Source organism: Apostichopus japonicus, chromosome 9, assembly GCF_037975245.1.
Source record: "Apostichopus japonicus isolate 1M-3 chromosome 9, ASM3797524v1, whole genome shotgun sequence".
Classification (NCBI taxonomy): Eukaryota; Metazoa; Echinodermata; class Holothuroidea; order Aspidochirotida; family Stichopodidae; genus Apostichopus; species Apostichopus japonicus.
In genome coordinates, this window is record NC_092569.1 from 5,475,888 (window position 1) to 5,501,661 (window position 25,774).

The window sequence follows — 25,774 nt, forward strand, 5'->3', positions numbered from 1 at the left end:
GAGTTTAATAATAATATCTATACATCCCAAGTTTTTGCGATATTTGTACTGCTTAAATGTCCTCTTCATGCACAGAAAACAGAAGGGTGACCGAGATTTATGAGGGAGGATGCATTTTTTTTAGTATTACTTGAAAATGCACATGTTTTTCGGAAACAAAAGTTAATTCCTGACATCTACACTAAGTTGCGCGATAGGCAAGGTTTCTAGACGCCAAAGGTGACAATTGTCTGTGGGTGTTGTGACGTCATGAAATTTCTCGAACAGCTAGGAAGGAATTGGGTGGTAACTCGATTACTTTCAACACGAATGAAACACGGATGCACACACGAACACACCTTGAAACGTGTACACAATGATAAATGAAGGCAAGACTGTGAGATTTAGTGTCATTTTATTAAAAGATGATACAATTTAATTTTCCTCTGAATTTTCAATTTTTAACATACATAATGGGAAAACATTTCACATGATTTTGCTGATAAGACAATGAAATAGACGTCACTTTGTGTACTGGCCACATACGAATATTCATGTCACTGGATCGTATGAATACACAATGGCTTGGAAGCGTGCAATGTAATAGGCTACTAGATAGGTTATATAATATGCCAATATACCTGGAAATATGGGCACGGTACATCTAGTATTAATGATTGTAGACGTTATATCATACATCCTTAGCCAATCATGCATCAGTACGTCACGTTACGTCATTACCGCATTACGTCATTGTCGTGCTATGACGACTTGTAAAATTTACATCGCTCCTCTCTTACCTGCCCCTTCACCTCGACGTATGCACTTTCATTTCTACCTTAACTACATGATCGGAACGTTTAAGCACTGCGCCCCCACCTCTGGGGCACCGCCCACAGTCACTTGCGGGAAATGTTCAACCCAACTGCGGTTGCTTGAGTCGGTTACTGAACGACTGACCTCAACATATATAGGTGTCTATAGATAGCTCCCGGTCCCATCAATCCGCGGCTTGTCGCATATTCTATTCGCATAATATATGCATAATATATATATAATAGGCCTATATGCAAAATAGATATATGCATAATATATGCAGATAATTGTTATCCTGGTGTCTACTTTCCGAAACAGGTTTTAACTCCGATCCTCTTCATCTCTTGCAGAGTTAACCGCCACCCACCCCACCCCCCCTTCTTTCTTTTCTCCTTGAAGCTTCTCTCTCCGTGAAGACATTTGTTATCAGATTTATCTACAAAACTGGCCTTTTTTAGCTCAGCGAACTCCTCTGGAAGCATATCATATCGATTCATTATTCAAATTAGCTACGGTAACTTTACATTTATTCGAAGACATTAATACTTCCATAAAAGTCAATTATGAGGCAAAGTTACAGAAAATAAACTCATTGACAAACTCCCACCGTCATGTTCCGCCATACCGAGATGTTACTAAGTTACTGAAATTTATTCAACATACTGAAAGTAGGGCAGTGCGCAATAACCTGTTACTTCATACAAATATTAATCACTGTCTTCTGTTTGTACAAATTTGGATGTATTTATGTATATATATATATATATATATATATATATATATATATACATAGATATATATATCTACCTGCATATCTACCTGCATTACGGAATGTTTTCCTTAGTGATCTGTCACTACATGGGTGTTTTACCATTGATATATTTTTCCTCGTTATTTGTATGTTTAATATGTGTTTTGTTGTTTTCTTTTCTCTATATAAAATTTGTTTTTCTCGTTTTACTGTGTAAGGGACCAGACTCGAAAACCTTCCTTCTGGTCCCGCTACCTCATTGCTATAACTATGTATTCAGAAATGTACATCATTGTGATTTAATGGCAGAAATATACGAAACAAACAAACACTTAATTGTCTTAGTTTAACACTCCGCCGCAGTGTCTGGAAGTAATATGGAAAAACAGAACCAGGGAGGTCCTTTTATCAACTTGTGACAATTGGCCAATACTGCTGGCAAACTGCCATCAGAATAGACTAAGAATAGCAAATACTATTTGATTTGATTTGTCTGATCATCAATGACGTCAGAGTCTAAACATTCCTAGTTTGCAGGATTTTTATATCACATGCAAGATCGGAACAAGATGCGAAGCTGGAAGTTTTAAGCATTGAATTTCTATGTACGCCTTCTGTATCATAATTTTCCAGTTGCAAATTAAAAAATTTCAAACTTCCATTCTAACTAAATGTTCGCATGAACTTGTTTTTCTGAGGTTATAACGGAAAATGTTTCCGAAAATCATGTATGAATGGCTAAACTCAATGGCTGCGTCATTCATTTTTTATACCTTCATTCACAAGCCTACACCCCCCCCCCCTCCCATGACACATGATCTAGAATTACGTAATGTTTAAATTTATACCTTCAAGGCGCCATGTTAAACAAGCTCTTAAAGTTTTTTCTTAGTAAACCGTTAGCCTGTAAAATTTATAAAACTTACTAGTCTGTCTGAGTACGATATATGTTAATGTTAGGCAAAAAGTAAAGAAAACAATGCTACTCTCAGTTGATAGAGAGTAGCTGCATATAGCGCAACAAAATACACTTCATGTTCTGTAATGGTTTAATACTGCATATTAATAACAAACGAACGAAAACAAAGTGTTACATTGACAAAAGAAAACCCAATCCTGATTCGATCCGTTGTGCGATAACAGCGGATACCCCTGTCTTTGTTTTCATATTCTGAAGTGTTTTCGAAATGTGATCTTTCGATACCAGCCAATCCGTTTGAAGGCTCTCATATACGTATTATGTACATGGTGACTAGTGTTTATATACGCAGTACAAAGAGAAGTGGTTACACAGCTGCGTACTTCGTTAGTTGACACTCCATTAGCTAAACTAATAGGAAAGAAGATATGTGGGACATTGTCTGTAAATTAACGAAAACGATAGCAGTACTTCGTTTTGTGCGAGAGATGTATGTGTGTGTACAAATGTGGATGCGTTTTAAATATTTCGTACATAAATCTCAAAAGCGAAAGAAAATAATAATAAGAGGAATCCGAATCTACACCAAGTCACAAGCAATTAAATGAAATGGATGGAATAGCTGCCTTTTTAAGTATAAGTTGGCCATCCCTTTCTCGTATAGAAATGTAGGCTGTGAATTGACAATATGTGCTTAACGTTAGGCTACCAATAATCTTTGCGGAATATCAAAAGTGTTCATTCTATAGACGTAACAATGTTTTTGAAATTGTGAATCATCCCCACACTCCTGAACGGTTAGTTACATTGCAAGTCATATATTTAGTTAATCTCAAGTTAATCTACTTAATTTCCTAGTCTCTTTCTTCTTTATAATCTCTGTAAGTTTTCGTCTCAAGTCTGTGTTGGTTATTTGGAAGTATTAATGTAAAAGAGTAGATTGATAAAGATAATAAGGTTTCTTTAATGTCGCGATGGCTGCAACAATACAGTCCAGTCTAAATAATTAAAAATAAAATGTCTATTAAAATTTAGTTGTAAATCCCGGATGAGAAGTTCATTGATGAAACGAGCGTTTCGTGTAAAACTTGCAGTCATTTACTTCGTTCCTAGCTTACCTGTCTCCCCACAACCTTAGCACTCTCGTTCTAACGTGCCTAGGATGAACTGGTAACCTTTTAACACTGTGCGCCCGGACCGCTCCGGTTAATGACCTTCTTATTTTACCACCCAAAGTGCCTAGACGTACGTTCTATGTGTGGATTCCAACTACAGTGGTTTCAAACTACAAATATTTTAAACGTAGTTAAGCTTGATATTTAGGGAAATTGAAGTTTTGCAGGTAAAAATTCTATCGTATTGAATATGGTTATTATCCTTAGTTATTAAAATTGGGTTATTTGCTGCTGACCACAATACCATTACCATTATTTACTTTGGAGAGAGTCATATTACAACACGATGAAACATTCAGACGCCCGTAATTTGTTCCCCTTTATCCAATGCAATTCGTGAATGAAATAGCCTCTTCTACAATTCATTTGGTAGCCTTCCAGGACCCCCCCCCCCCAATGATCATACGCACACGTGTAAACATTAACAATTCACCTTCGATGAAGGTTTTATCTGCTTCTTTTCATTCATTACAACTCCTTTCATACAAACTGTTTATTATAGTACCATTACTGGTTACTTAAGGCATTCTTCTCTTAGATGAACACGTCTCCCGATATTCCAAAGAACACTTTCTTATTTTGGTGAACATTTCCCCCCTCTTTCACTGTACAAGTCAAATTCCATGGCAGTGACCATGTCTACATCTATCTCGCTGTACATGTCTCCCTCTATTTCGCCATACATGTCTCCCTCTATTTCGCTGTACATGTCTCCCTCTATTTCGCTATATACGGTCTCCCTCTATTTCGCTGTACAAGTCCCCTTCCATTTCGCTGTCTCCATCTTTTTAGCTGAATTCGTAGCTCCTTCTATTTTTCTTTTTCTCTCTGTATCCTTTCTCATAGAAAACAGATTGCACACTCCCAAAATATTTTCGTCTGTTTCCTTCATTTCTGGTGACTCTTCTTCCAAGTGCGTTCAGCATATTGATCCATAACCTCTTGGACCGATAGCAAATGCTTCTGTGTTTGAAAATCCTTCGAATTCGTGTGAAAATCCATACAAATAACTTGCATGGGCTCACGCACGCGGCGCTTTCACGGCGAGTATAAAGAATCCTGGGCAACACTGGTCACTACACCCTATATTGCACAATACCGTTTATTGTTTTTATTGACTGTTAGGATAGACTAGCACCGCTACAGCATCTTTTCTCTCTGGGACCTTCTCCATCGTCCAGTTTCCTGGTACTAGCACTAAGTTCATGCCCTCGTATCCAACTTGGATACTGCAAAAAAGGAAAGACGAATTCTAGGATAACTGAAGATGTCACCCATGAATGATACAACTTTGAGAGGTTGCCCGATGGAGGGGTGGTGTACCCGTTGACCCTCCCTTCCCCCATCTCACCCACCTCCTACTTCACACACACACTCTCTCTCTCAGTTTGTAGCCGAGCATATACAGAAATAATTAGAGGCGAGAACATCTCTATGTATGCATTTTGACAGGGACATATATAGCCCACCCACCCGTCCCTCCCACACGTTTTACCGCATGGAATTAGTGTAAAGTATATTTTAAGTATACTCTCCCTCACCCACCCCCCCCCCCTCCCTCGCATCACATGTTCTAGGCTTACGTGGTTACGTGTATACGTCTTAACTGTTTGAATGACATGTGTTTTGTTTCTATTATTAATCAAACGTTCGTTTTGCCACAAGGCAAGCACAACTTGAACGAAGTACTGTTATCCTTACCACCTAAACACACACACATATATACACACGTCTCCTCCATTCAAAAAACTGCAAATATAGTTCTTTCTTAAATAGCAGACACAGTGTTATAGCCCAGAAAGCGTATGAGAGTAAATTCCTTACCGTATCATTTAATATATCCCCCGCGAAAGACACGAACGATTCGTACACGCCTTGATTTTCACGGGCACTGACCTCGAAAAATGAACAACCTATTTCCTTTGCAAGCTGAAAAGTATAGAGCGAAAAAAAAAAATGAAAATTAACACATGTAAAAGGTAAAATGCCAGAATCTCTACACCCCACCCCCCCCCCCCAAAACCGCATACCCCTTCCAAAACAGGGAGCTGCTGCTATAGATTTAAAACTCAGATTGAAAATCTAAGAGATAACATTGTTAAGAGGTTATACATTCTTCAAACTTGACGAAGACATAGAACATATAATGAGGTGAAGCAGGTCGTAAGCCTAAACATTTTAACCTTTTTGAAGGCACGTTCTGAAGATGTCTTTTATTACATTACATTACACTACCTACCACAAACTAGTGTAAAAAAAACGCTGGTTGTTTCTTTAAATAATTACTGTTGCGGCTCATGTAACGTAGGCCATCTGATCTACGAACGTAATAACCTGCTCTTAACGATATTTACTGAATTACAGGATAAAACCTGCTATTCTAAGTGAGGTTTTCAGTCCCCCCCCCCTCACTTAATAGGGAGGCTGTGAGGTTCAGTATATTTGTTGACGTTTTGTGAACTGCTTATACGTAAATCCTTAGACACCAGGCTAGTGGCTAGCATACTGGAACGTTAAAGAAAAACAAAGAATTGATTGGAGGAATATATAGGCTATGAAAAACCAAGAGTTTTTTCTTTGCATAACAAAATGCATATTTTTTGTGCTTTTGCAATGCCGGATGAATAGAAATACCATAAACTGTAATGCCCTAAAGCAATGCAGTCGTTTTCAGACGAACCTTTAACTCGGGCTCAAAATGTTAAATTACCCGTATACCGAATGAACTGTTTAGCCTTTGTCAGTGTGGATCGATGAATACATTGATATGAAAGCATCAGAAAATGTTTCACGGGTAAATTTTGTATATTCGAACAACCTCTTGAATAAAACAAACTACCCAAAAATAAAATAATGAATAAGTGGCATTGTGTGAATACATTTTGGGGTACAAATTCAAAATACTTGCCTTTTCACCGCGTTCCGTGCTAACTTCCCGCCAGTCTTCCAAGTCGACCTTGTTGCCTAGCAACAACCAGACGGACTGCGGGTGAGCAAACTGAGATCAAGAAATCGATAGAATATCAAGATTATAATGAGAAAAAGAGAGCAAAACAGAAAGAAAAGAAAGAGAAATTCAATTAATGGCTCGGTACAAACAGCCACTGGTTCCATTAAAACTTGTTGCCGCTCAATCGCACCGTACGGACACAAATGTAAGAATTGCATCAGTTTATTGATTTTGCGCATGTATAGGACACTATATGAATGGAGGACATATTGGAGACGGCTATTTCCCAATTTTAAGGTTGAAAAAACACTGGCGGCTCAAAAATGTTTGTGAACGCAAAAAAAAAGATAAAGGAAATTAATGCGCATTTTAAGAGCAGAAGGTTAAGAAACTGTATTTAATACGAAAATTGTAATGTGCAGTATATATATCTGGTTTACCCTATATGTAAACTATAAATACGGATCAAACCTCACTCATACACTTCGGACATCACCTTCACTGACAGTTTTAAATGACTTATACATTTATAAGTAGACATTTACTGATGAATGTTCATGTCTATTCGAATACACGGACTAAATTGACCCTAGGCTATATGTTTACACAATATGTGTCCTGTTTGGCCATCCATATAAGTTCAATGTAATCCCGGCCGTTCTTTTCTTTTTTTACAAGAGATGGAACGCATTTTAGGATATTGCCCGGACTGACTGTACATATATAATAACCTGTATGACATGTACCGACATGGTTATCGGTTACAAAATAATATATAATGGGGTAATTTCATAACGTTACACCTTTCAATATATAGATAATTTACCTCCTTAGCGGTCTCTATCCAAAATTTATGCAGATTTAGGAAGCTCTTCTCTTTGGTGACGTCATAAACAAGTACCACGCCCATCGCACGCCGATAATATGATGTGGTAATAGCTCTATATTTTTCCTGGCCGGCTGTGTCCCATAACTGGAAACGCATCTCCAATCCGTTCAACTTAAACTTGGCAATGCTGAAATCTATACCTAAATGAAAGACAACACAAAAGAAAATTACGCTTATGTTATAGAAAGACGAAATACAGGGAGACAGTCATTCCATGTTCATATATAAACTAATTAGCGCCCTCAGCTATGTGAAATAGTAACCGCAATAACTACATTTTAAATGTGTTCTCCAATTAAAACTAAAAGCGATCATGTCAACGATAACTCAATTTTAAGATCCTAAGGCCAAAAGAAGTATTCAGCAGTCCATTTTCGTTTTTAGATGCTAAGTGATTTGTTGATGGCAAAAACACCCCACCCCACCCCTCCTACCCCCCCCCCCCCAATAAATGGTGGGATCATTCCATCTTGATTCCGAAGAAGTCACCTCGACTATACTTTCAGATATAGGCTGCTGTTTTCAGACTTACAAGCCTCAAGGACACTTGCTGTACTAAAGGCGGAATTTACATTTCCTGTTCTGTCAGAGAAATGTTGTTAGGCTAAACGATGTATATACAACTATATATCAACTACTGAGATTTGCACTGGCTTACTGGCTATATGAATGGCATTTTAGTATGTATACCGTTAATTGGAGCTCGTTATAATTAATATGTGGTCGGTTGTTTTCCCACCAAGTATATCTAACAAAACAGATACAAAACCCCAACGTGTCAACCATATACACGGGTCTATTTTACATTTTACCGTAAACCTTTTGAGTGGCCCAAAACTGTACGTGAGGCAACCATGTCAAGCGTTGCTTACATTATAGTTCAGATTTACAGTTTAGGTGTGTTAGTATTTTCATTCCTAGCTTTTGATTGACGTATTATATACTATATATAGCCTATTATAGGGAGGTTATAATGATAGGGAGGTAATAATGAAGGGGCAACAAAAACCGTTGATTTCATACTTGGTTACTCTAGATGGCATGAAACAAGAATTCAAATTAAACGCACATACTGCTTTAACATATAAATTAAAAGTTTCCTGTATTATGATTGAAATCCCTATGCACTGTTGGCAGTAACTATATCGTATGCATAACTTAATATGCACACTTGGTTATCATGTGGTCTAAATGTATCTACAGTGTTTGATCTTCATAACACTAGGCTTTCACAATGAAGGAAAATTAACGTCAATGTTTAAATAGGTCGGATTTTGCAGAAGTTGTTAGGACTTAACGTCATCTTGTTAAGAAATGCAATAAATTATTCCAGTATGCGTGCAGAATATACCCGCGATGCACCAATCTAACTAAAAGCAGTTTTCATTCTATTAGCAGAAGTTCACGTCGCGAAGACAGTTTAATATTCTAATGATAAGCAAGTATACTGCACATGTGAAAACGTCATAGAACCGTAGTAATTTCTTACGTTGCCATGGTAGTTCGTATCAATATGTTTATCACGGTGGGGATTTTACTGTGTTTATTATGTGTGGCCGAAGCAGAGATTATGGAAATTGATCTTCTCGGGCCTTCAGTTTACGACAAAAGTTAACAGATTCAAATCGAAGATTCCCATTATAGTAGAAGGTAAAACGGACAAATTAAGACGATCGTCTTCTAGGTTAGGTTGCTTGTTGATTAGCTGAATAGTCAACAAGGCTTCCGTTGCCTAAAAATCACAAATACGCATGCATAGTACTTCAAATTTTCTTATTTTGGCATCTTTTTGGGAGTGTTGATTGGATCAGTGAACCACGGAAACAGATCACTAAATTTTAACAATTTCCCGCCTTCTTGACTGATTCCGTAACACCACCTACCCTCCCATTCCCCAGTGCACTAACTTGATTGGTCCATCACAATGATATAAGTGAAGGGACAGACGACGGAGTGACTTCAAAGGAGTCATCCGCTACCATGGTAACGGCTGCAATATATGGATACCATTGATATATATATATATATATATATATATATATATATATATATATATATATATATATATATATATATATATAAACATTTGCAGCCCGGTTTAAACTATACAATTATTATTACCGCACGAATCGAACTGCAGTAGTGTAACATTGTAAGGCTTTTATTTGTAGCTCAAGCTATTTACTAAGCTCGCCTTGACATGGATATCAACCACAATGGATATCAGACTTGAAGTGAGTCCGTTCTAGTATACTCGTATTCTGGTATATAGTTTCTTGTGCTCATATACTCATGGAGTTGTACTCCCATGAGTACTCGGGCCATTTTGAATTCTAATTCGTTATTAGATATTACAACTGGTGCAAGATTGAATTATGGTCTTCAGTGTGAGTCCAAACATTGCAGCGTGCTAAATGTTTTCAGAAGTACTCCCGAGAAGGTTCTGACTCTGATAGCCTACTTATTTATAAGTCTTAAAGAGTGATCAATAAGACAATTAAATATCTCAGTATCGAACTGCCTTTGGAAGTTTGGGCATGAGTGACCATTATTTGTTTTGTTTTTTAGCATATTTGGAGGCAATACTAATGACCAATACTAATGACTAAGTATACTCTACATGCGTTTATATAGCCCTGTGCTCATGTTATCTTGTTACTTGTACTCATACCGTTGTAACTCATTGTGGACAGTCTGTTGAACACCATATGAAGGTTTACTTACATGCTGAAATCACCTTACCTATTGTTAGCCTGGGCGGGTCCGTACATTCTCCCTCTGCAAATCGCGCCACCAATGCCGACTTGCCCGTCCCAGCGTCGCCAATCAAAATGGCGGATATCTGCACTTCTTTACTGTTATTGTTTTGCATGGTTTCTATCAGTTTAGCCGCAGTTTCACCCGCGGCCTTGGGGTCTCTTGCACTAAAATTGAATTCTGCAGGGTTATCGCCATGACTCATTCCTCTCTAGTATCGAGAATAGAATTAAAAACAAGATGGAAATCCCTCCTCTGATATCGTAACAAATACTAAACCTCTTTCTTCCGTCAGTACTGCAGCAGTGGTTGATATTTCCAGCAAAGAAATGAAACCCCCGCGTTAAAGTAAAACGGAGAAATGTAAAAAGTTCCACAAATTGTCTGCAGAGATCTACCGACAGATGTAAATATCACAGTAATGTGCGCTGTCGAATCTCTGTGGTTGGTACGGGCAGGCCTGTACAACGATATCCTATGATACGCTCACACACCGCTGATCTGCACTGTGCTGAAATATCAGCTAAGCCACCCTGAATGAACTTGTCCGTTTCCGTTTGGAATTATGTGCAAGAGTCGAAGACTGGTGAAAAACAGGTGAACTTGACGGTTGCTAATGGACTACTGGAAAATATAAAGAGAGAAATAGAATATTGATATTAAATAAATATGGGCAATTCTAAACAAATCAGGTTAAAGAAAGTATGGACGAGTTGTTGTTCAAGTGCGTATAGCGAATGTATTAATGTGTGAGACACCCCGGGCTATGCACGGTCGATACACCATCAGTTGGTGAGATAAAAACCTGGAAATGACTCGTTGGAATGACGGAAGTTTTGTGGCTCCACTGGTAAGGAAAAGAAAGAAACTGATAATTTATTTAACTGGAGGTCATTTCCGTAACAAACACGTTGCACGTATTGTTGTTGCTGTCTCATTAACGTAAAACTAACTTCGTTTGATCACTAGCTTGCCACTCCATATGTAAAACTACATTAGTATTGGACGTTATGTAGTGGGCGGTGATACCCGCGTGTTTCTGTTGTTCATGTCACCTACTTTCGAAAGTGTTCTTAGTCGGTGGAAGTGAGGGTAAGGGATGTGGCTATGAGGGCCGACAGGCCGTTTTGCGTGACTCCCTCATAAAGTTACTGCATTATAATTGTATTTTTCATTATAGCTATGCATACTGTATAGCAGTTTGGTATCCTGCACGGGCCCTGTTGTCGTCATGCCTGTTAGTATAAGAAGCCCTCTAGTATATAGTCCGAGTGGTCGACAAAGGGCGCAGTAGTCTCGAGTTATTGGTTAATATAAGAAAGATCTTTTTTTTCTGTGCCCGGCGTGCATAGCTACACGCGTACAGTGTCATGTTCCCGCGATGATGTAACGGTGCCTTCCTAGCGGCAGCCGAGTCAACCTATGCGTTTGTTTCTATCACTTCTAAGATAAACTTAGTTCCTATACCCATAAAACAATTCTGTTACAACCAACTACAATGTGGACATATTGGGAACACTATAGCTAGGCTACTATAAATTTCAACCATTGGGAACATAATGAAGCAGCTCCCACGAGCCCCCCCCCCCTCCTATTAGGTTGGCCTTTCTCAAATTGTAATATTGTCGCATACGTGGATATACTTGACCTTTATACATTTTCTCGCTGTTCCATATAATAACTGGTTAATTGAGTTGAGTTAATTGAGTTGGACGCCGTGCAGACTGTCCCGGAGGACAGCTTTAAACAGAGCTAAATAGACTGACTGATATATTGTAAAAACCAATTACATACTCACCGTATGAAAAAAACAAACCTCAATTCTGTTCCACGTCAAACTTCGAGTATCTAGTATCATACACTTACCATATTGGAGTAATCCTAATTTGTATACATCAACTCGGTACTCAACCATAGCATTTACGAAGCTCTCCGGGTTATAGGCTGTACACAAAGTCGAACTACTGAAACGTACTGATCCTGTTAACTTTACAGCTTTTACTATATTTCCCCCTGATGTCAATGATTTCAATATGTTTTAATATCCCTTTAATTTACTAACATAAACAAACTAACCTTTGGTTCCATACAATTGTTACCGATTATCCATTCGAAAGGGGGAAAAATTCCCAAAGTATGTATCTTGCAAATCGGATACTTATAATAAATCCTGCCACACTCGGTTAAAAATCACAAGAACGTTACTATAGAAACATTGGCTTTCATGTCAATTCACAAAGTGACAAAGAACAAGTGGTAGGCGCGTAGGTATATACCTCACCATACCTCACCAGTGAGGCGGTCCTATGTTATATATAGCTTTCCGTGTGTGTATAAATATGGCCATTAAATGCATGGTACATTGCGCGCATGCATGCACGTAGGCTACAATATACGGTATGCCTATATCAGGACTTTGATGCCCATTTTCTAATCTGCAGTGAACAAGTGTTTTTTCCTGGTTAACTCTGGTGATTATGTAACGTGTTAGATATAGTAGTAACAACACCGCTGGAATGCATACCGTTTCTTATTCATATTTACATAGAGTAAACAAATATACACATTGTTATCATCAAACAATGTTCCTTTAACAATCACCGTGTTCGACGAAGGCCATTGCTATAGGAGTGAAACATAAGGTATTGTATAAACTGCTATGGCATTCGTTATTTATTCATGAACATTGACTTTCTTTTTACTTCGTTCCTTCGTAGGCCTATATCCCATTGTGTTTATTACAGTGATGTCAGTATACAACATGAGCATAGTCTGCATGGCGTGACTAAAATTGAAAAGCTTCAACTCTCACAATAGTGATTAAGTAAACAATGCACAAGGTTGACTTGATTTTAAACAGAATTATCAGATATACTGTTGAGGCCCATTTCGGGCCGGGGACAATTATATCGCAGGGATCGCCCCACGTTTGAAGTCTTTCTTTCTCCGTAAAAGTATACGAATTACAAGAATGAGAATACATTATTTTATCTATTATTTTCTCGGGCCACTAAAAGACCGGGGTCCTCTGGGCTGTAGACCCCTGACTCCAGTTCTCTCGTCATGCACGGTAACAGGAAATGTATATCTGTCTCCGACGAGTGCAGATTTTAGCACGAACAGTATAGAGGTATATACAACCTTTATCAACTTACCAGGTGGGGCTGTGTTTGTAATTTTTCATCCCTCTCTTTCTCTGTCAATCCAAGTTTAAAATGAATCCAGCCTACTGGGTGACCAATCACTTTTCATCACCAGAATATAAATGCATTATATAACATCGTTGGCATACGGTTAACCTGCATACCTCGCTATTGTTTATACCCATATACTGTACAACCGTTAATACGAATCACAAAATGTTCTTTCACCCCATTTTGAATGCTCTATAGTACGGTTTTATTGCATCTATTCCGGCAGTACTATAGAAAATAGCTTTCATTTCCTCTCTGAAAATTAACCATATCAAGCCAATATAACGCTACGAAATAATGAGCTTACGTCAGAAATGATTCATAAAAATATACCCAAAGGCATCGAAGGAGGTCAACCAAAAGAGAAAAAAATCTGATTCATTAGAACAGTTTTAAGAAAAAGATAACGAAGTTATACTGATTTTGCTATGAATATTGCATTATTGTATTCGGGTAACTTGATGGATTATAACTGTGCTATCACAAATGATCTACACGAAGCAAAGTTTGGACTTTATAAATGCACATAGATAGAGTTCGTGTGGTATAGGCTTTATAGACCTAAGCTATGGAATAGCTGGAAATATAGTCGGTCTATACGGATTTTATGTGTAGAGTTATACTTTATAGGGGGTCTTCAGTTTAACATGTAGCCTATATAAGAAGAATCGACCACATTTTCGGGTGGTGGAAAGTCTTGTTCCCCTTCCCGTTCCCCCTATTGGTCCCAGTCCCGTACCCATTTCACGTGCCCCATCCCTCGTCCCCAACATAGAACTTTCTAAATCTATAATTTATCGTAGTCACCTGCACACGAACACACACACGTCTTTGTGTTTTCAGATATCACAGAAGACCTGAAAAGTATATAGTACCAGAATGCAGCGCGGTCCTTTGATCACAATTAACTCTTATCTGGAACAATACCTGCTGACATGCATAGGAACAAAATGATTGCATCAATAATCTATCAAGAGTAAATCGACCTCTCTTTCTGTTTTGGTGTTTCAAGGATTTAAGATAGTAAGTCCGTTCCGGCATGATTTCATCATGTGACTGCATTTGACTTCGACCACCAATTATTTCTCTAAGGTTTCCTTACCATAAAACTGAGGGCTTTTATCTACGTCACTGATTGGCCATATAAACATATGACTGTTCACACAAATTGGATAATTCTGCCTATTAAAGGTTTGGTACATCCATAAAACAGTCAAATAAGGTGCACCTCCCCGTCTCATGTACCTTAAATGGCTTGCAACACAAACTGGTGAGAAACGTGTTTGGTCACGATGTTTCATATAGTGATACACACGGAACAGTTTATCACACATTTTTCCACATATCACTTACGAACAATTATAGATTAAACAACAATAATTTTCTTCTTGCGTTTTAAAATGGAACTATACTACAGTGTAAAGAAAACTCGAGATTTTGAAAGCAATACAAATTGTTTATGCTGAAACTCGACAATGTGTTTATAACTCCTAATGAAGCTGTGAGTTAACTTCCCTTTCTGACGAAGATCCTGCTAGGATCGAAACGTCAAGCACTCTAACCTTTATTCAAAATAAAGTTATCAAAAACAGTATAGCTTGGTATTCACTATTCACTGTTCAGTCTTCCGTGTATAAAGGGAAAACGTTCGCTTGGATCAATGTATTCGTAGGTTTCAGAATAGAATGGATTGATTATGAAGGTTTAACTTAAAGCATTATTCAGGTTTGCAGTTATGTTTCCATGTCAATTCTCTGTCTCATTAGTAACTTTAGTAACAAACACTGTTTTCTTTCCATATCATTTCATTTCAGCGTAAGTTTTGTCTTTTTTTTCTGTGAGGGCAAACTAGTTAGATAATAAATTAAACAAAATCTGTAAAGTTTTCTGCAATTTTTTCGTGCCCAACTAGAAATCAAAATGATGGCAACATATACTGTATATAGTGTTTCACCTAAATTTATCTTCTCTTTTTGCTTATTTTTACCAAATTTCTGTCATTGCTATATAGAAAATGTTTTTGTTGGATATTATCAAGATAGAGGACGCACCTTTAGCGTAAGCGTTGTATAGCCGAATCAACTGACCCAGAGTTCTGCTTCAAAGTATGGTTATGCGCATGATCGATATTGGCCAATATTATACCAATCTATACCGCGTATTTGCCAAAAATAACATTGTAATTGAACGAGACATCATTTTTAACCGTTTCTACACTTTCTTCCTTTATTATAAATAAATCCGTTCGATTCTATACAACATATATAGGCAGTATTCTTCATCCAGACACGTATAGGCCTCTATAGGCTACATCTATATATAGGCCTATATATAGACTACATTAATTACAAAAGCGGATATTTAAAAAAAAAATCATTTTATATGAAATTTGAGAAGTTATACTTGATAAATGAAGCATAATCTATGAGATTTCGGAACATAGTGCAGTATAAAAAATTCTCAAAATGCAACTAAAATAACCGCTTTAATTTCTCTGCATCTGGTAAATACATCTGTGTGTATATAGCGATGGCTTGACCTCCGACGGATGACACACGGTTCCAACCGATATATTTGATTTTAAGACACTTTCGTTTACAGAGAATATAGCCACTTGTGTAAACTTAATTCATCATATATAGGCAAACCGTATAGGCCAATGTACGTACATGTTTAACAAGCATTTGTCATTGAAATTTGGAATGTTGCTTGGTTCTGCAAACAAGAGTATATTGGTTTTAATACCAATCAATGAGTCTATAGAGGCATTTTAGACGCACGCACATATTATTATGCCTGCACGTATATATCCAATAGGCATGTATAGTCAGCAGAATGACTGCATGTATACGAATAGCAGACACATGTATACAACTCTATACCGTGGTACACAAGAAAACGTTTTTACCCCAACACTGGGTATGTATGTATTCCACCAAATTTGGGTAACGTTTGGCCACAAACAAGTAAAATGCAGACAATTTTGACGAATTTGTCACCTTTAGCAATTAAATTGGTTAAACTGTCGAAATCTGACTGGTTTGTTTGGGGGCAGAGTGCGACTATTAAAGGCCATTATTAGCGAGAATTGACTCTTTGAGAGTATCCAGATTGATCACTCTTTAGAGGAGTGAAAGTCACTCTAATCCTAGAGTGACGTCACGTCCGAACTTTAAACACTAAAATGAGTGAGTGGTTTCACTTTACAAGATCTAAATAATGTATATATAGACTGAATAAGCTCTGTGGGTAATACTGAAATCACTCCTCAAAAGGGTGATCATTGTGGACACTTTTGTAAAAGCGAATTCTCACTCTTGAAGATTCAGACTGTACAGCTAACCCCCCCCCCCCCGACCCTCACAGCCCTTCAACCCAACGCACAAAAACTACTGCACCATCCTTGCGTGTACACCTATATACTCCTAATAGCCTTATAATATAATTTGTTTCAGAAAGCCCTATTTGACGTTGCCATTTTTTTCTTAGGGAACAGGTCCAGACCAATATAAAACGACACCAGGCCACACCCCATCCCTACAGTAAGACTAAGTAAAACATATATGTCGCTACATGGTAATTAACGAATGACATTTAATAATAATAATAATAAATGCAAATTTATATAGCGCCAATATCCAGAGGAAAACCAATGCTCATTGGCGCTAGTGCTCAGGGAAGGCAGTTAAAAATAGTTTTGAGTCTGTTTTTGAAAATGTTAACGTTGTGTGCCGACTTGATGTGCAGTGGAAGTGAGTTCCAAAGAGTAGGAGCGGCATTAGAAAACGATCGTTGACCAAATGACTAAAGTTACTTTATTTAACTCGTTTGATAGCTGACTTGATGCCCTTATCACTGGTATACCGCAATACCAATCTGAACCTAATGTGAACACGAATTAGTTACATCGACGTATATGCACTTGATATATAGAGGGGCTATACAGGGAGTTATTTCAATGGCTTCAGTCCACTGCTTGAATGGGCCACCCCACATCCACTGCTTGAACTGCCCCCCTCTCTCTCACACACCACCACACGTCGCCCTTCCATCTAAACTGCAACATCACCTTTTTTGAAGTAATTAAGACTAATTAATTACGGATTTGTCACAGCATGCGATGTATATGTGCATTTATGAACTAACCTAACACTGGTCATATATTTAAACTACTAAGCATATGATAATCACAGGGGTGTATACGTTGATATATATACCATTGAATAATATAGGCACCTAATACCAACACAGCTGTATTACAATTTTTAGACTTTGAAATTGACAAAACCAAAGAGAAACAAAGAATAAATAAAGTAAGTGAGTAAGTGAGCGAGAAAGATCAATCATAATACGTGTTAAAGGTTAATCAACTGCGTAAAAGATGAATGGATTAATAATGCTTATCAATAGGTTGTATTTTCTATATTCTGCCTGTTAGAAATCCCCCAACAATCTCGGTACTACACCTCAGTACATGTCTATAGGGCTAACGTTTGTGGAAATACAACATTAGCGATCACGGTTCACGTAGTGAGTATGAATAAATAATAAACGTTGTTCAATAGACTGGACGTGATATATTATGTATGCTATATGACAAACCTTCAAATACTGTCCAACTTCTGTCGCAAGTTTCAAACAGAAGATTCTCGATTCCGTATGCCGACGATATTTATATCTTCCAAAAATTCACTTTTGGAGAGTTAAGATGTGGATAGATTTGAAACACAGAGATCAGATTCAAGTTCAATTAACTGCACAATAACAAAACAGTTGTAAAAAAAAAAATGATTTGAAAGCAACGCCTCACCTGTGTAGGCCTATTAAATCCCGTATATTAACCTGTGGTCTGCATACCACGAATGTGAATACTGCTAGTGCTTCCAAACTGTTAGGCGAACAATATTAAATGCTTGGATTCCTCAATATACATATGCACACGCACGTTTGCAATATAGTGAAATATCAAACGCCAATAACACAGCACGTTACGTATTCCTGCTTGGAGAATAAACTGTTTGGGGAAATGTCATCACATGTAAAAATGGGTAGGAATATGGAGAGGAAGAGGCAGACTGGTTTAATTGACGGTTCGATGAGTAAGGTCGAGATGAGTATGATGACTCACGGATGCATGTAGGCGGAGATTCAGCATGGGATGGAGAATCAAAATAGGATGTATTTACTATCTACAGTAGACGGACTCGAAGGAAAGCATATAGTAATATACATAAACAGACCAAGTGTATTCGTGAACGTAAAACTTGACGTCACAGAATAGGTGGAAAATTAGGATCATTTCATCATATAATCAGAACTGATATGTTTATTGAATCGAATACTTGCGTCACAGCAATAAATCACCAGTCGTTAGGGGAAAATTCAGATAAAAATAATAACAATATGTTCCGGAAAAGGATTTAGCAATAAATAGTTGTTTCGGTTGGTTTTACACATGATTCCATATACAAGTGTCATTTTAGGTTAACCGAGTATTTCTTATAATCAGTTATTATTATTAGAAGGTGAATGTTTGGATGAACAAAATTCAGTAAATTCATGAGTAAAATGAGTAGTAATACCGTAGTGTTAACAGCAGTAGCTCTGTTTAGAAGTAGCAGGCCCGCCCGTATATATAGCCAGAGTTGGATTGAGTTTTCTTGCTTTTGGTGTTGTTTGGGGGGGGGGGGCATATTTGTGCTGATAACCACTTTGGGTAAGCAGGAAGATGGAAAATGGTGCCATTATTTTCATCATTATAACGTAAGATATTATAACGTTTGTTAGTGTGTTATTAAATGTATATAGGCCTAGGCCATTTTCATGTAAGTCTATAAATTAAAACGGTAGGTGAAAATCCCCCATTGTTTCTTCTTTCGCAAGTCACTACACCAGTGCATGAATTCATTTATAACGACTCCGCTAATGTGTCCGCTATATTGAGTAGTAATTCTTTGCTGACAATGAAGGGACATCATCTGTAATAACAGTCTGTATACATTCATCTCTATTTTTGTTTTTACTTTGTTTTTTGTCTGTCTGTCTGTCTGTCTGTCTGTCTGTCTGTCTGTCTGTATGTATGTATGCTTGATTGTTTGTTTGTTTGCTCCCCTCAGCCATGCAATCAGCAATGAAGGGACGGCATTTCGAGAGAGCTGCCGAAACAAAATCGTGACGTGCGAAACAACCAAACTGGATCAGAATGTAAGAGTCACTTACAAATTTATTTCTATAAAAATAGTAAAACTCATCCCACAACACCTCTGGATAGTCATTAAACACTTGACCATCTATTATTTCATTGATTTCGCCGTTGCAATAAGTTACAATTTTTTTAGTAATTTAGTAATTCATCAGTTAGGTTCATGTCGCTATACGAATGATTGAGTGATGGGACACTTAAGTGACCGTCTATCCACTTTCTCCAACACCCCCACCATCTCCCCCTCCCCCTGCAGAGCCTCCAATCCCCAGTTGAGGGGATTCGCCATGCCCTTTATATCACTGTCCCCATAACTGGCTGAATTTTTCATTCTCCGCCTCCAGTTTTAAATTTCGAGAAATCAATTTTACAGCATATGATTCTATCTTACAACAATGTAATTCTTCATGACGTCAACTTAGAACCTCCTGAAGCTGTTTAAGTTCCGTTTTTACATAATTATGATAACTTTCTGGTATGAAAGGTGTCTGGGCGACAAACATTTTGAGAATCAAATCGAAGTAATTAATCACTATTATGCTCACAAACATTCACTTGGCAGAAAACTTATTATCCATTGTAACTTTACTGAAGAATTCCTCATATACGCATGCGAATATAGATATGCTGCTACACCATATATATGCACAGTTTTACGGGTACTTTACTAATTACTCTGTAAATTTTGTCGAGAATGAGTTCTCATCATTTTCACCTTGTCTCTTCTTTCGTTTTGTGTCACTAAGGGAACCATGTGGAAGGAGAAGTTAAATGGCTTCTTCTTCCCCATCCCCACCCCCTCCCCTCTCTATCGTTATCTGTAGAAAAAAGCAACGCGTGACTGAATAAACCATATTTTGCGGGAAAATCTCAATCGGCTCAAGTTGACTTCTCGGTTAAAGCCTCTTTAATATTTTATTTCATTGTAGGAATAATATTGCTGCTATTGCTGCTGCTGTCGAGTTGTGAGGTTGGAGGTGGGGTGTAAGGAGGGTGGGTCACTGGTTTACAAAAGAGATAACGTATGATCAGACCCGGTCTGGGGCATCGAAGCCGTGCCCCTCCCCTCCCCCCAATTTGTTCCACCACCATGTGTACAAGACATGCACAATATTTTGCACGAATATTTTGCAACTCCATTTTTTGCACCCCCCCCCCCCCACCCCTTGAATTTATGGCCATAACCTGGCATGTGTTAGCTCAATGTGGTCAAGTGAGAATTTCCTGGTGTTAGGTGTTTCAGATCGAGCTTTGCGTAGAACTCCAAACTTGAAAAAATATACTATATTACACGTCGACATCAATGCATGTATAAGAACTAACGTAACTTGAAATCCGACCTTACTTAAATGCGTTTTAAGCCTATTGTTGCATTTATTTCCTAATGTTGTCATGCTATTAAAACGGACCAAATATAATACGGCTTTGACAGCTCCACGGTAAGAACTGTCGAAATCTAAGTAGCATAGATAAAAAAGAAACACCAAATGTAGCCTGATTTTTACGGGAAAATCGAATTTGCTTACGTCAAAACCGTGTCGTATCTAACCAGGCGTGATTTTGTCCGCGTTACGTTCACGCACTGTTATTTGGGATAGGTCGTATTTGCGTATATGGATATAGAGGGCGTAATTGTCAAAATGTTGGACGCGACACGAAATGTAATCCGTAGACATTACCATGTGGTACATACTATAGATCTTATCCCGTGATAGTTGTCACATGACAAATTCATAATCAAAAACGGTAAATCGTTGTTGTTTCCTGGCAAATGTATATGTGAAGTCTGCACATTTACTGCTGATCTTACGAAATCCAGGGAAGCTCAGCGAAGTGTATACAATAGTTACCCTGCAGTAAACATAGAATCCGGTTATATAGCCAACACAAAAGTCGTGCATGTGCAATGAACACATACATTGCTCAACGATATGAATGCCCTGTACTTGTTCTTAATAGACGGCCGTTCATACAGGGAAACAACCACGTATTCTTGGGGTATACCCTCCCTCCACCTCTAGAATAAGAAATGACCGCTTATCCCGCCGCTTTGGCAGACAGAATATTACAAAATACTATAGTGTACAATAAATGTGCGGTACAACCTAAACAGTCAGGATCCAAACCAGTGAGTTTTGGGGTTTCTTCAACATTGTTCAAAAGTTGAAAAGTATAGCACTATTTTGCAGCTAAAGCCCCCTCAAATTTAGCAAAATTTATCGAAGGGGAGGGACCACCTCTACACTTTGACCCCTCCCCTAGACGACGTAAACATGTTAGTCGCGGAATCGCTTAATTTGAATTTTATTTATATGTGTTTTCATAAATTATTGTTCTACATATATCAATGTTTGAATCAGTGTTTCCTGGTAATAAACTGTGCTTATTGTTACCATTTGGGATATTTTCATGTAAGTAATACTATGAAAACGTATCAGCATACATGCTGCTAGAATATAGTTTATATATCGATAGAACTAACGTTCATTTGGTCAAACTATAAGCTACCGGTAGACCTATATCGTATAAGTTGACCAGGTTCATAATTAATTAATATTGAGGACTTATAAATAGAGACAATCTCCACACGCGGCAGCAGCTAAACAACACCGAACTGACAGTTTATCTCACAGGTCCTCATTTATACACCTGTGTGAAGAGCAATTGAACTAAAGTGTCTTGCCCAAGGACACTAGTAATGATCTTGCCAGGACTCGAACCAGCAAGCCTTAGATCACAAGTCCACTTGACAACGACGCTCGCACTAATGCATTTCATAGTTTGAGCGGAGCTTGGTTAGTTTAATAAACTTGGCAATGTAGCAACTTGGCAGGAGCTGATTTATAGGTGTAAACATATGACAATCAGATTATCCTTGTATGCTTTGCGTCGTTTTGTTAAACTAAGGTTGTTCTGATATGATTTTTAAAAAAATATTTTTACAGCGTAAAGAAATGCAAACTCCTGCTTAAAGGTCTGCCATTCTACACATTGTTGCCAGTTACATATTTCTAAAATGAAACCGATCGCGGTTGTTGAACTATTCTACAATGCTTGTTGCAGTTTTCACGGTCCACCTGTTGAGTTACACGACACCCTTAGAGGCACTGTTTCAAACAAGGCACTTCTGGCAATGGACAACACCCCCTTTAAAACTTGTGATTTATCCTCATTTTTTCAGTACTAAATCTTACGGTAAATACACCAAGTATCCTTTAATGCGTCGTAAAAACAATGCAACCGGGTAGAATTTTGACTGAAATATGACAGAAATTAATATAACGTAAATATAACGGTACTCAATTTCTGTAATAAATAGACATATTTTTTTCTTAAGTTATCAAAAAAACGACTTGATATTCTCTGATTGGCCGATTCATTAAATACGTCACTGGGCGATGTTATATTGTCTCGGTCATGCGAGCATGACTTCACAATACCTGTCGAATATTCATGATTGTAAATAAGTTTTATTGTTTAACTTAGATCTAACATTACGTATCTCGTCCTCCTGACGCACCGGTATATTAAGCAGGTTCATACTCTAAATATATGGCAGGCGATGAATGTAAACGAACCATATATGGTAACAAATATCTTTATCGCACATTGTTATTTTATGCTTATCCGAGAGTTACGTTCTCTTGAACATTTATAACACATCTGACATCTTATACTGCTAATCACAAGCTATTTATATATAATTCTTTTGCTGCTTCATCGAAAAATTATACTCCGTATCACAAATTTCTGCCTTCTGCGTTTCCGGTGCGCGAATTCGTTGGATTTCCCTTTCACGTTTACCTTTGGTCTCAAATACCCTCCCGCCTACCCAAAACAGTCCATCAGTGATTATAAGTTTCACAGTAACATCTTTGCGCAGTGAATAGCTAAGTTGTCTTCATTTTGGCTGCTGGACTAAAACTAGAACAGAAAACCTGCTGTGGTTTCTTCTCAACGTTTTATGAACTATTTCTAGTAACGCGATAAGAAAAGTAAATATAACGTTACTCAATTTTTGTAATAAATAGACATATTTTGGCTTTAGTTATCCAAAAATGACTTGATATTCTCTGATTGGCCGTTTCGTTAAATACGTCACTGAAAAGTGTATTGTCTCGGTCATGCAAGCATGACTTCTCACAATTCCTCACAACGGAATATTCATGTATGTAAATGAGAACATTGCGCATCTCGTCCTCCTGACGCACCGGTATATTAAGCAGGTTCATACTCTAAATATATGGCAGGCGATGAATGTAAACGAACCAAATATGGTAAATATATGGTAATATGGTAATAATGTAATTTGATGTTTATCCGACTTGCTAATACTGAGGGTCACAATATATTCCTGTTGACTCGAAGGCAAAATAAGCTCTTCTGCATGATTGCTTTAAAGGTTTAGTTATATCAAAATCGCCAAACCAAACAGGAATGAGTTTGAGTCTCGTCCCGCAGACAGCGTGAACGATTTATATTTAGCTCTCCATAAATAGAGGGAGGGCTGGTGGATATGGATGTGAGTAATTCCGGGTAGCAGACAACAATTTTCTGCTTAGAATACTTGTAGGTCCATTGTTTCCTTCAATTATCACTTTCTGCTCCTCCAGCCAACAGTCACAGCTCACCCCCACCCCATGTAAACAAAATGCTCACGGGCCAGAAAGTATTTATGTAAGGCTTGATCCAAGAGAGACTTGAGGGGGGGGGGGGGAGGTCCGGGAAGTGTAAATCATACCTTGTCCGAAATTACATTATAAAGGAGCACGTGACATCCCTGAATACAAAGGCCCATACATGTCACATACATATGTCCACAGGCCCCACACACATACAAATGCGCACACACATGCCTGCCCATTCCTCAATACTGATTGAGAAAGGAAGCTAACATAATTGAGTTTGTTCCAATTTTCATCAGTAAAAATATAGTTTTGGCTAAAAATTGTACCATACTAGTATTGTCTTAACACATATATTATAGGTTATCAATTACACTCAATTGGTTTAAACACAGCTGGTATTCGCTATTGCCAAAAAATGAAATTATGTCAGTATGTTTTTCAATGTTATCAATTGTTATTTATTTCGTTGTGTCAGATCAAAATCGGATCGATAAATTTGGTAAACACACCCCACATTAACGATCGCGCGAATCAAAGCGAGTCACGTGGTTTCTGTCATTGTTTTGACCGTCATTTGTGAGATAACATCAATATGATGGTGTCGGTCAGGTTCTCCTACATAACTGTTGACAAATGTAGGAATATATGAACTGCGTGAAAAGAGATTGGGAAACACAATCTGTATAGGCAAACCAACAGTTCCGGTTGACTGAGGAAATTTAGTTTATGGCGCCAAGTAAACCTATGTGATGGCACGTGTATTTCACGCTCTGGTCTAGTGTTTTTACATTGGCAACCAAGTTTGAGGTATAGATTTGAAGTATCCTCTAAAAGCAATAAAAGCATTAAGTAGAAACTTAAACCATCACATATGATTTGGATTACAGAATATGTCCCCGTTATAATCCCGCTCTTAACATATACCTTATTCAACGAAGGCCAATCCTAATTTCCCACACCTGTTATTACATTGTGTTTCTTCACACATGCTATACTAGCAATTACACGAATGAACGTCCGGCGGAATGGTCACCTTAGCTCACTTATAGTTAAGTTAAAGACAATTGTAGATGAAATGGATTTATAATCCCACTGTGACATTTCAAACTGCCTATAGGCCCATGCATAATATATTGAATATCATACTTACACCTCTAGTGATACTTGTGCTGAAGATAGCCTAGGCGCACTGTCGAGCAACACCTAGGCTATTAAACGCTTCCACTTCATTCCCGCGGTATATCTAGATGGCTTTTATGCAATTGCTCACTGCTCAGTTTCCAAAGAAATTGCTATTCGAAAGACCGTCGCGAAGTTATGACGAAAACTTTACAAGTTGACGAGACGAGGGGCCACCTCTACACTTAGACCCCTCCCCTAGACGACGTAAACATGTCGAGAACTAGTGGCGAGAAGTAGTTCGTTGTATGTTAACTTGCTGCTGAATGGTATTGTGGTATGTTAATACCATCCTTGTGAAAATACCATACCCGCTTATTTGCACTAATGCATAT

General features: G+C 37.9%; 1 protein-coding gene across 6 annotated transcripts; it reads right to left on the bottom strand.

The window, feature by feature from the left end:
- Window positions 1-377: 377 nt before the first annotated feature.
- On the bottom strand, window positions 378-25,774 carry LOC139974579 (ras-related protein Rab-13-like). 6 transcript variants are annotated; one of them, XM_071981830.1, is made up of 6 exons: window positions 25,411-25,774; window positions 10,222-10,857; window positions 7,417-7,619; window positions 6,549-6,638; window positions 5,465-5,569; window positions 378-4,869 (listed from the first exon to the last, which is right to left on the bottom strand). In XM_071981830.1, exons 2-6 carry the CDS (start codon window positions 10,439-10,441, stop codon window positions 4,762-4,764), a joined length of 726 nt encoding a protein of 241 aa, XP_071837931.1. In that variant the 5' UTR covers window positions 10,442-10,857; window positions 25,411-25,774; the 3' UTR covers window positions 378-4,761. The 6 variants fall into 6 exon arrangements, with proteins under 6 accessions (XP_071837931.1, XP_071837927.1, XP_071837933.1 ...); XM_071981826.1 differs by having other exon boundaries at window positions 10,222-10,860; XM_071981832.1 differs by lacking the exon at window positions 25,411-25,774 and adding an exon at window positions 18,241-18,545.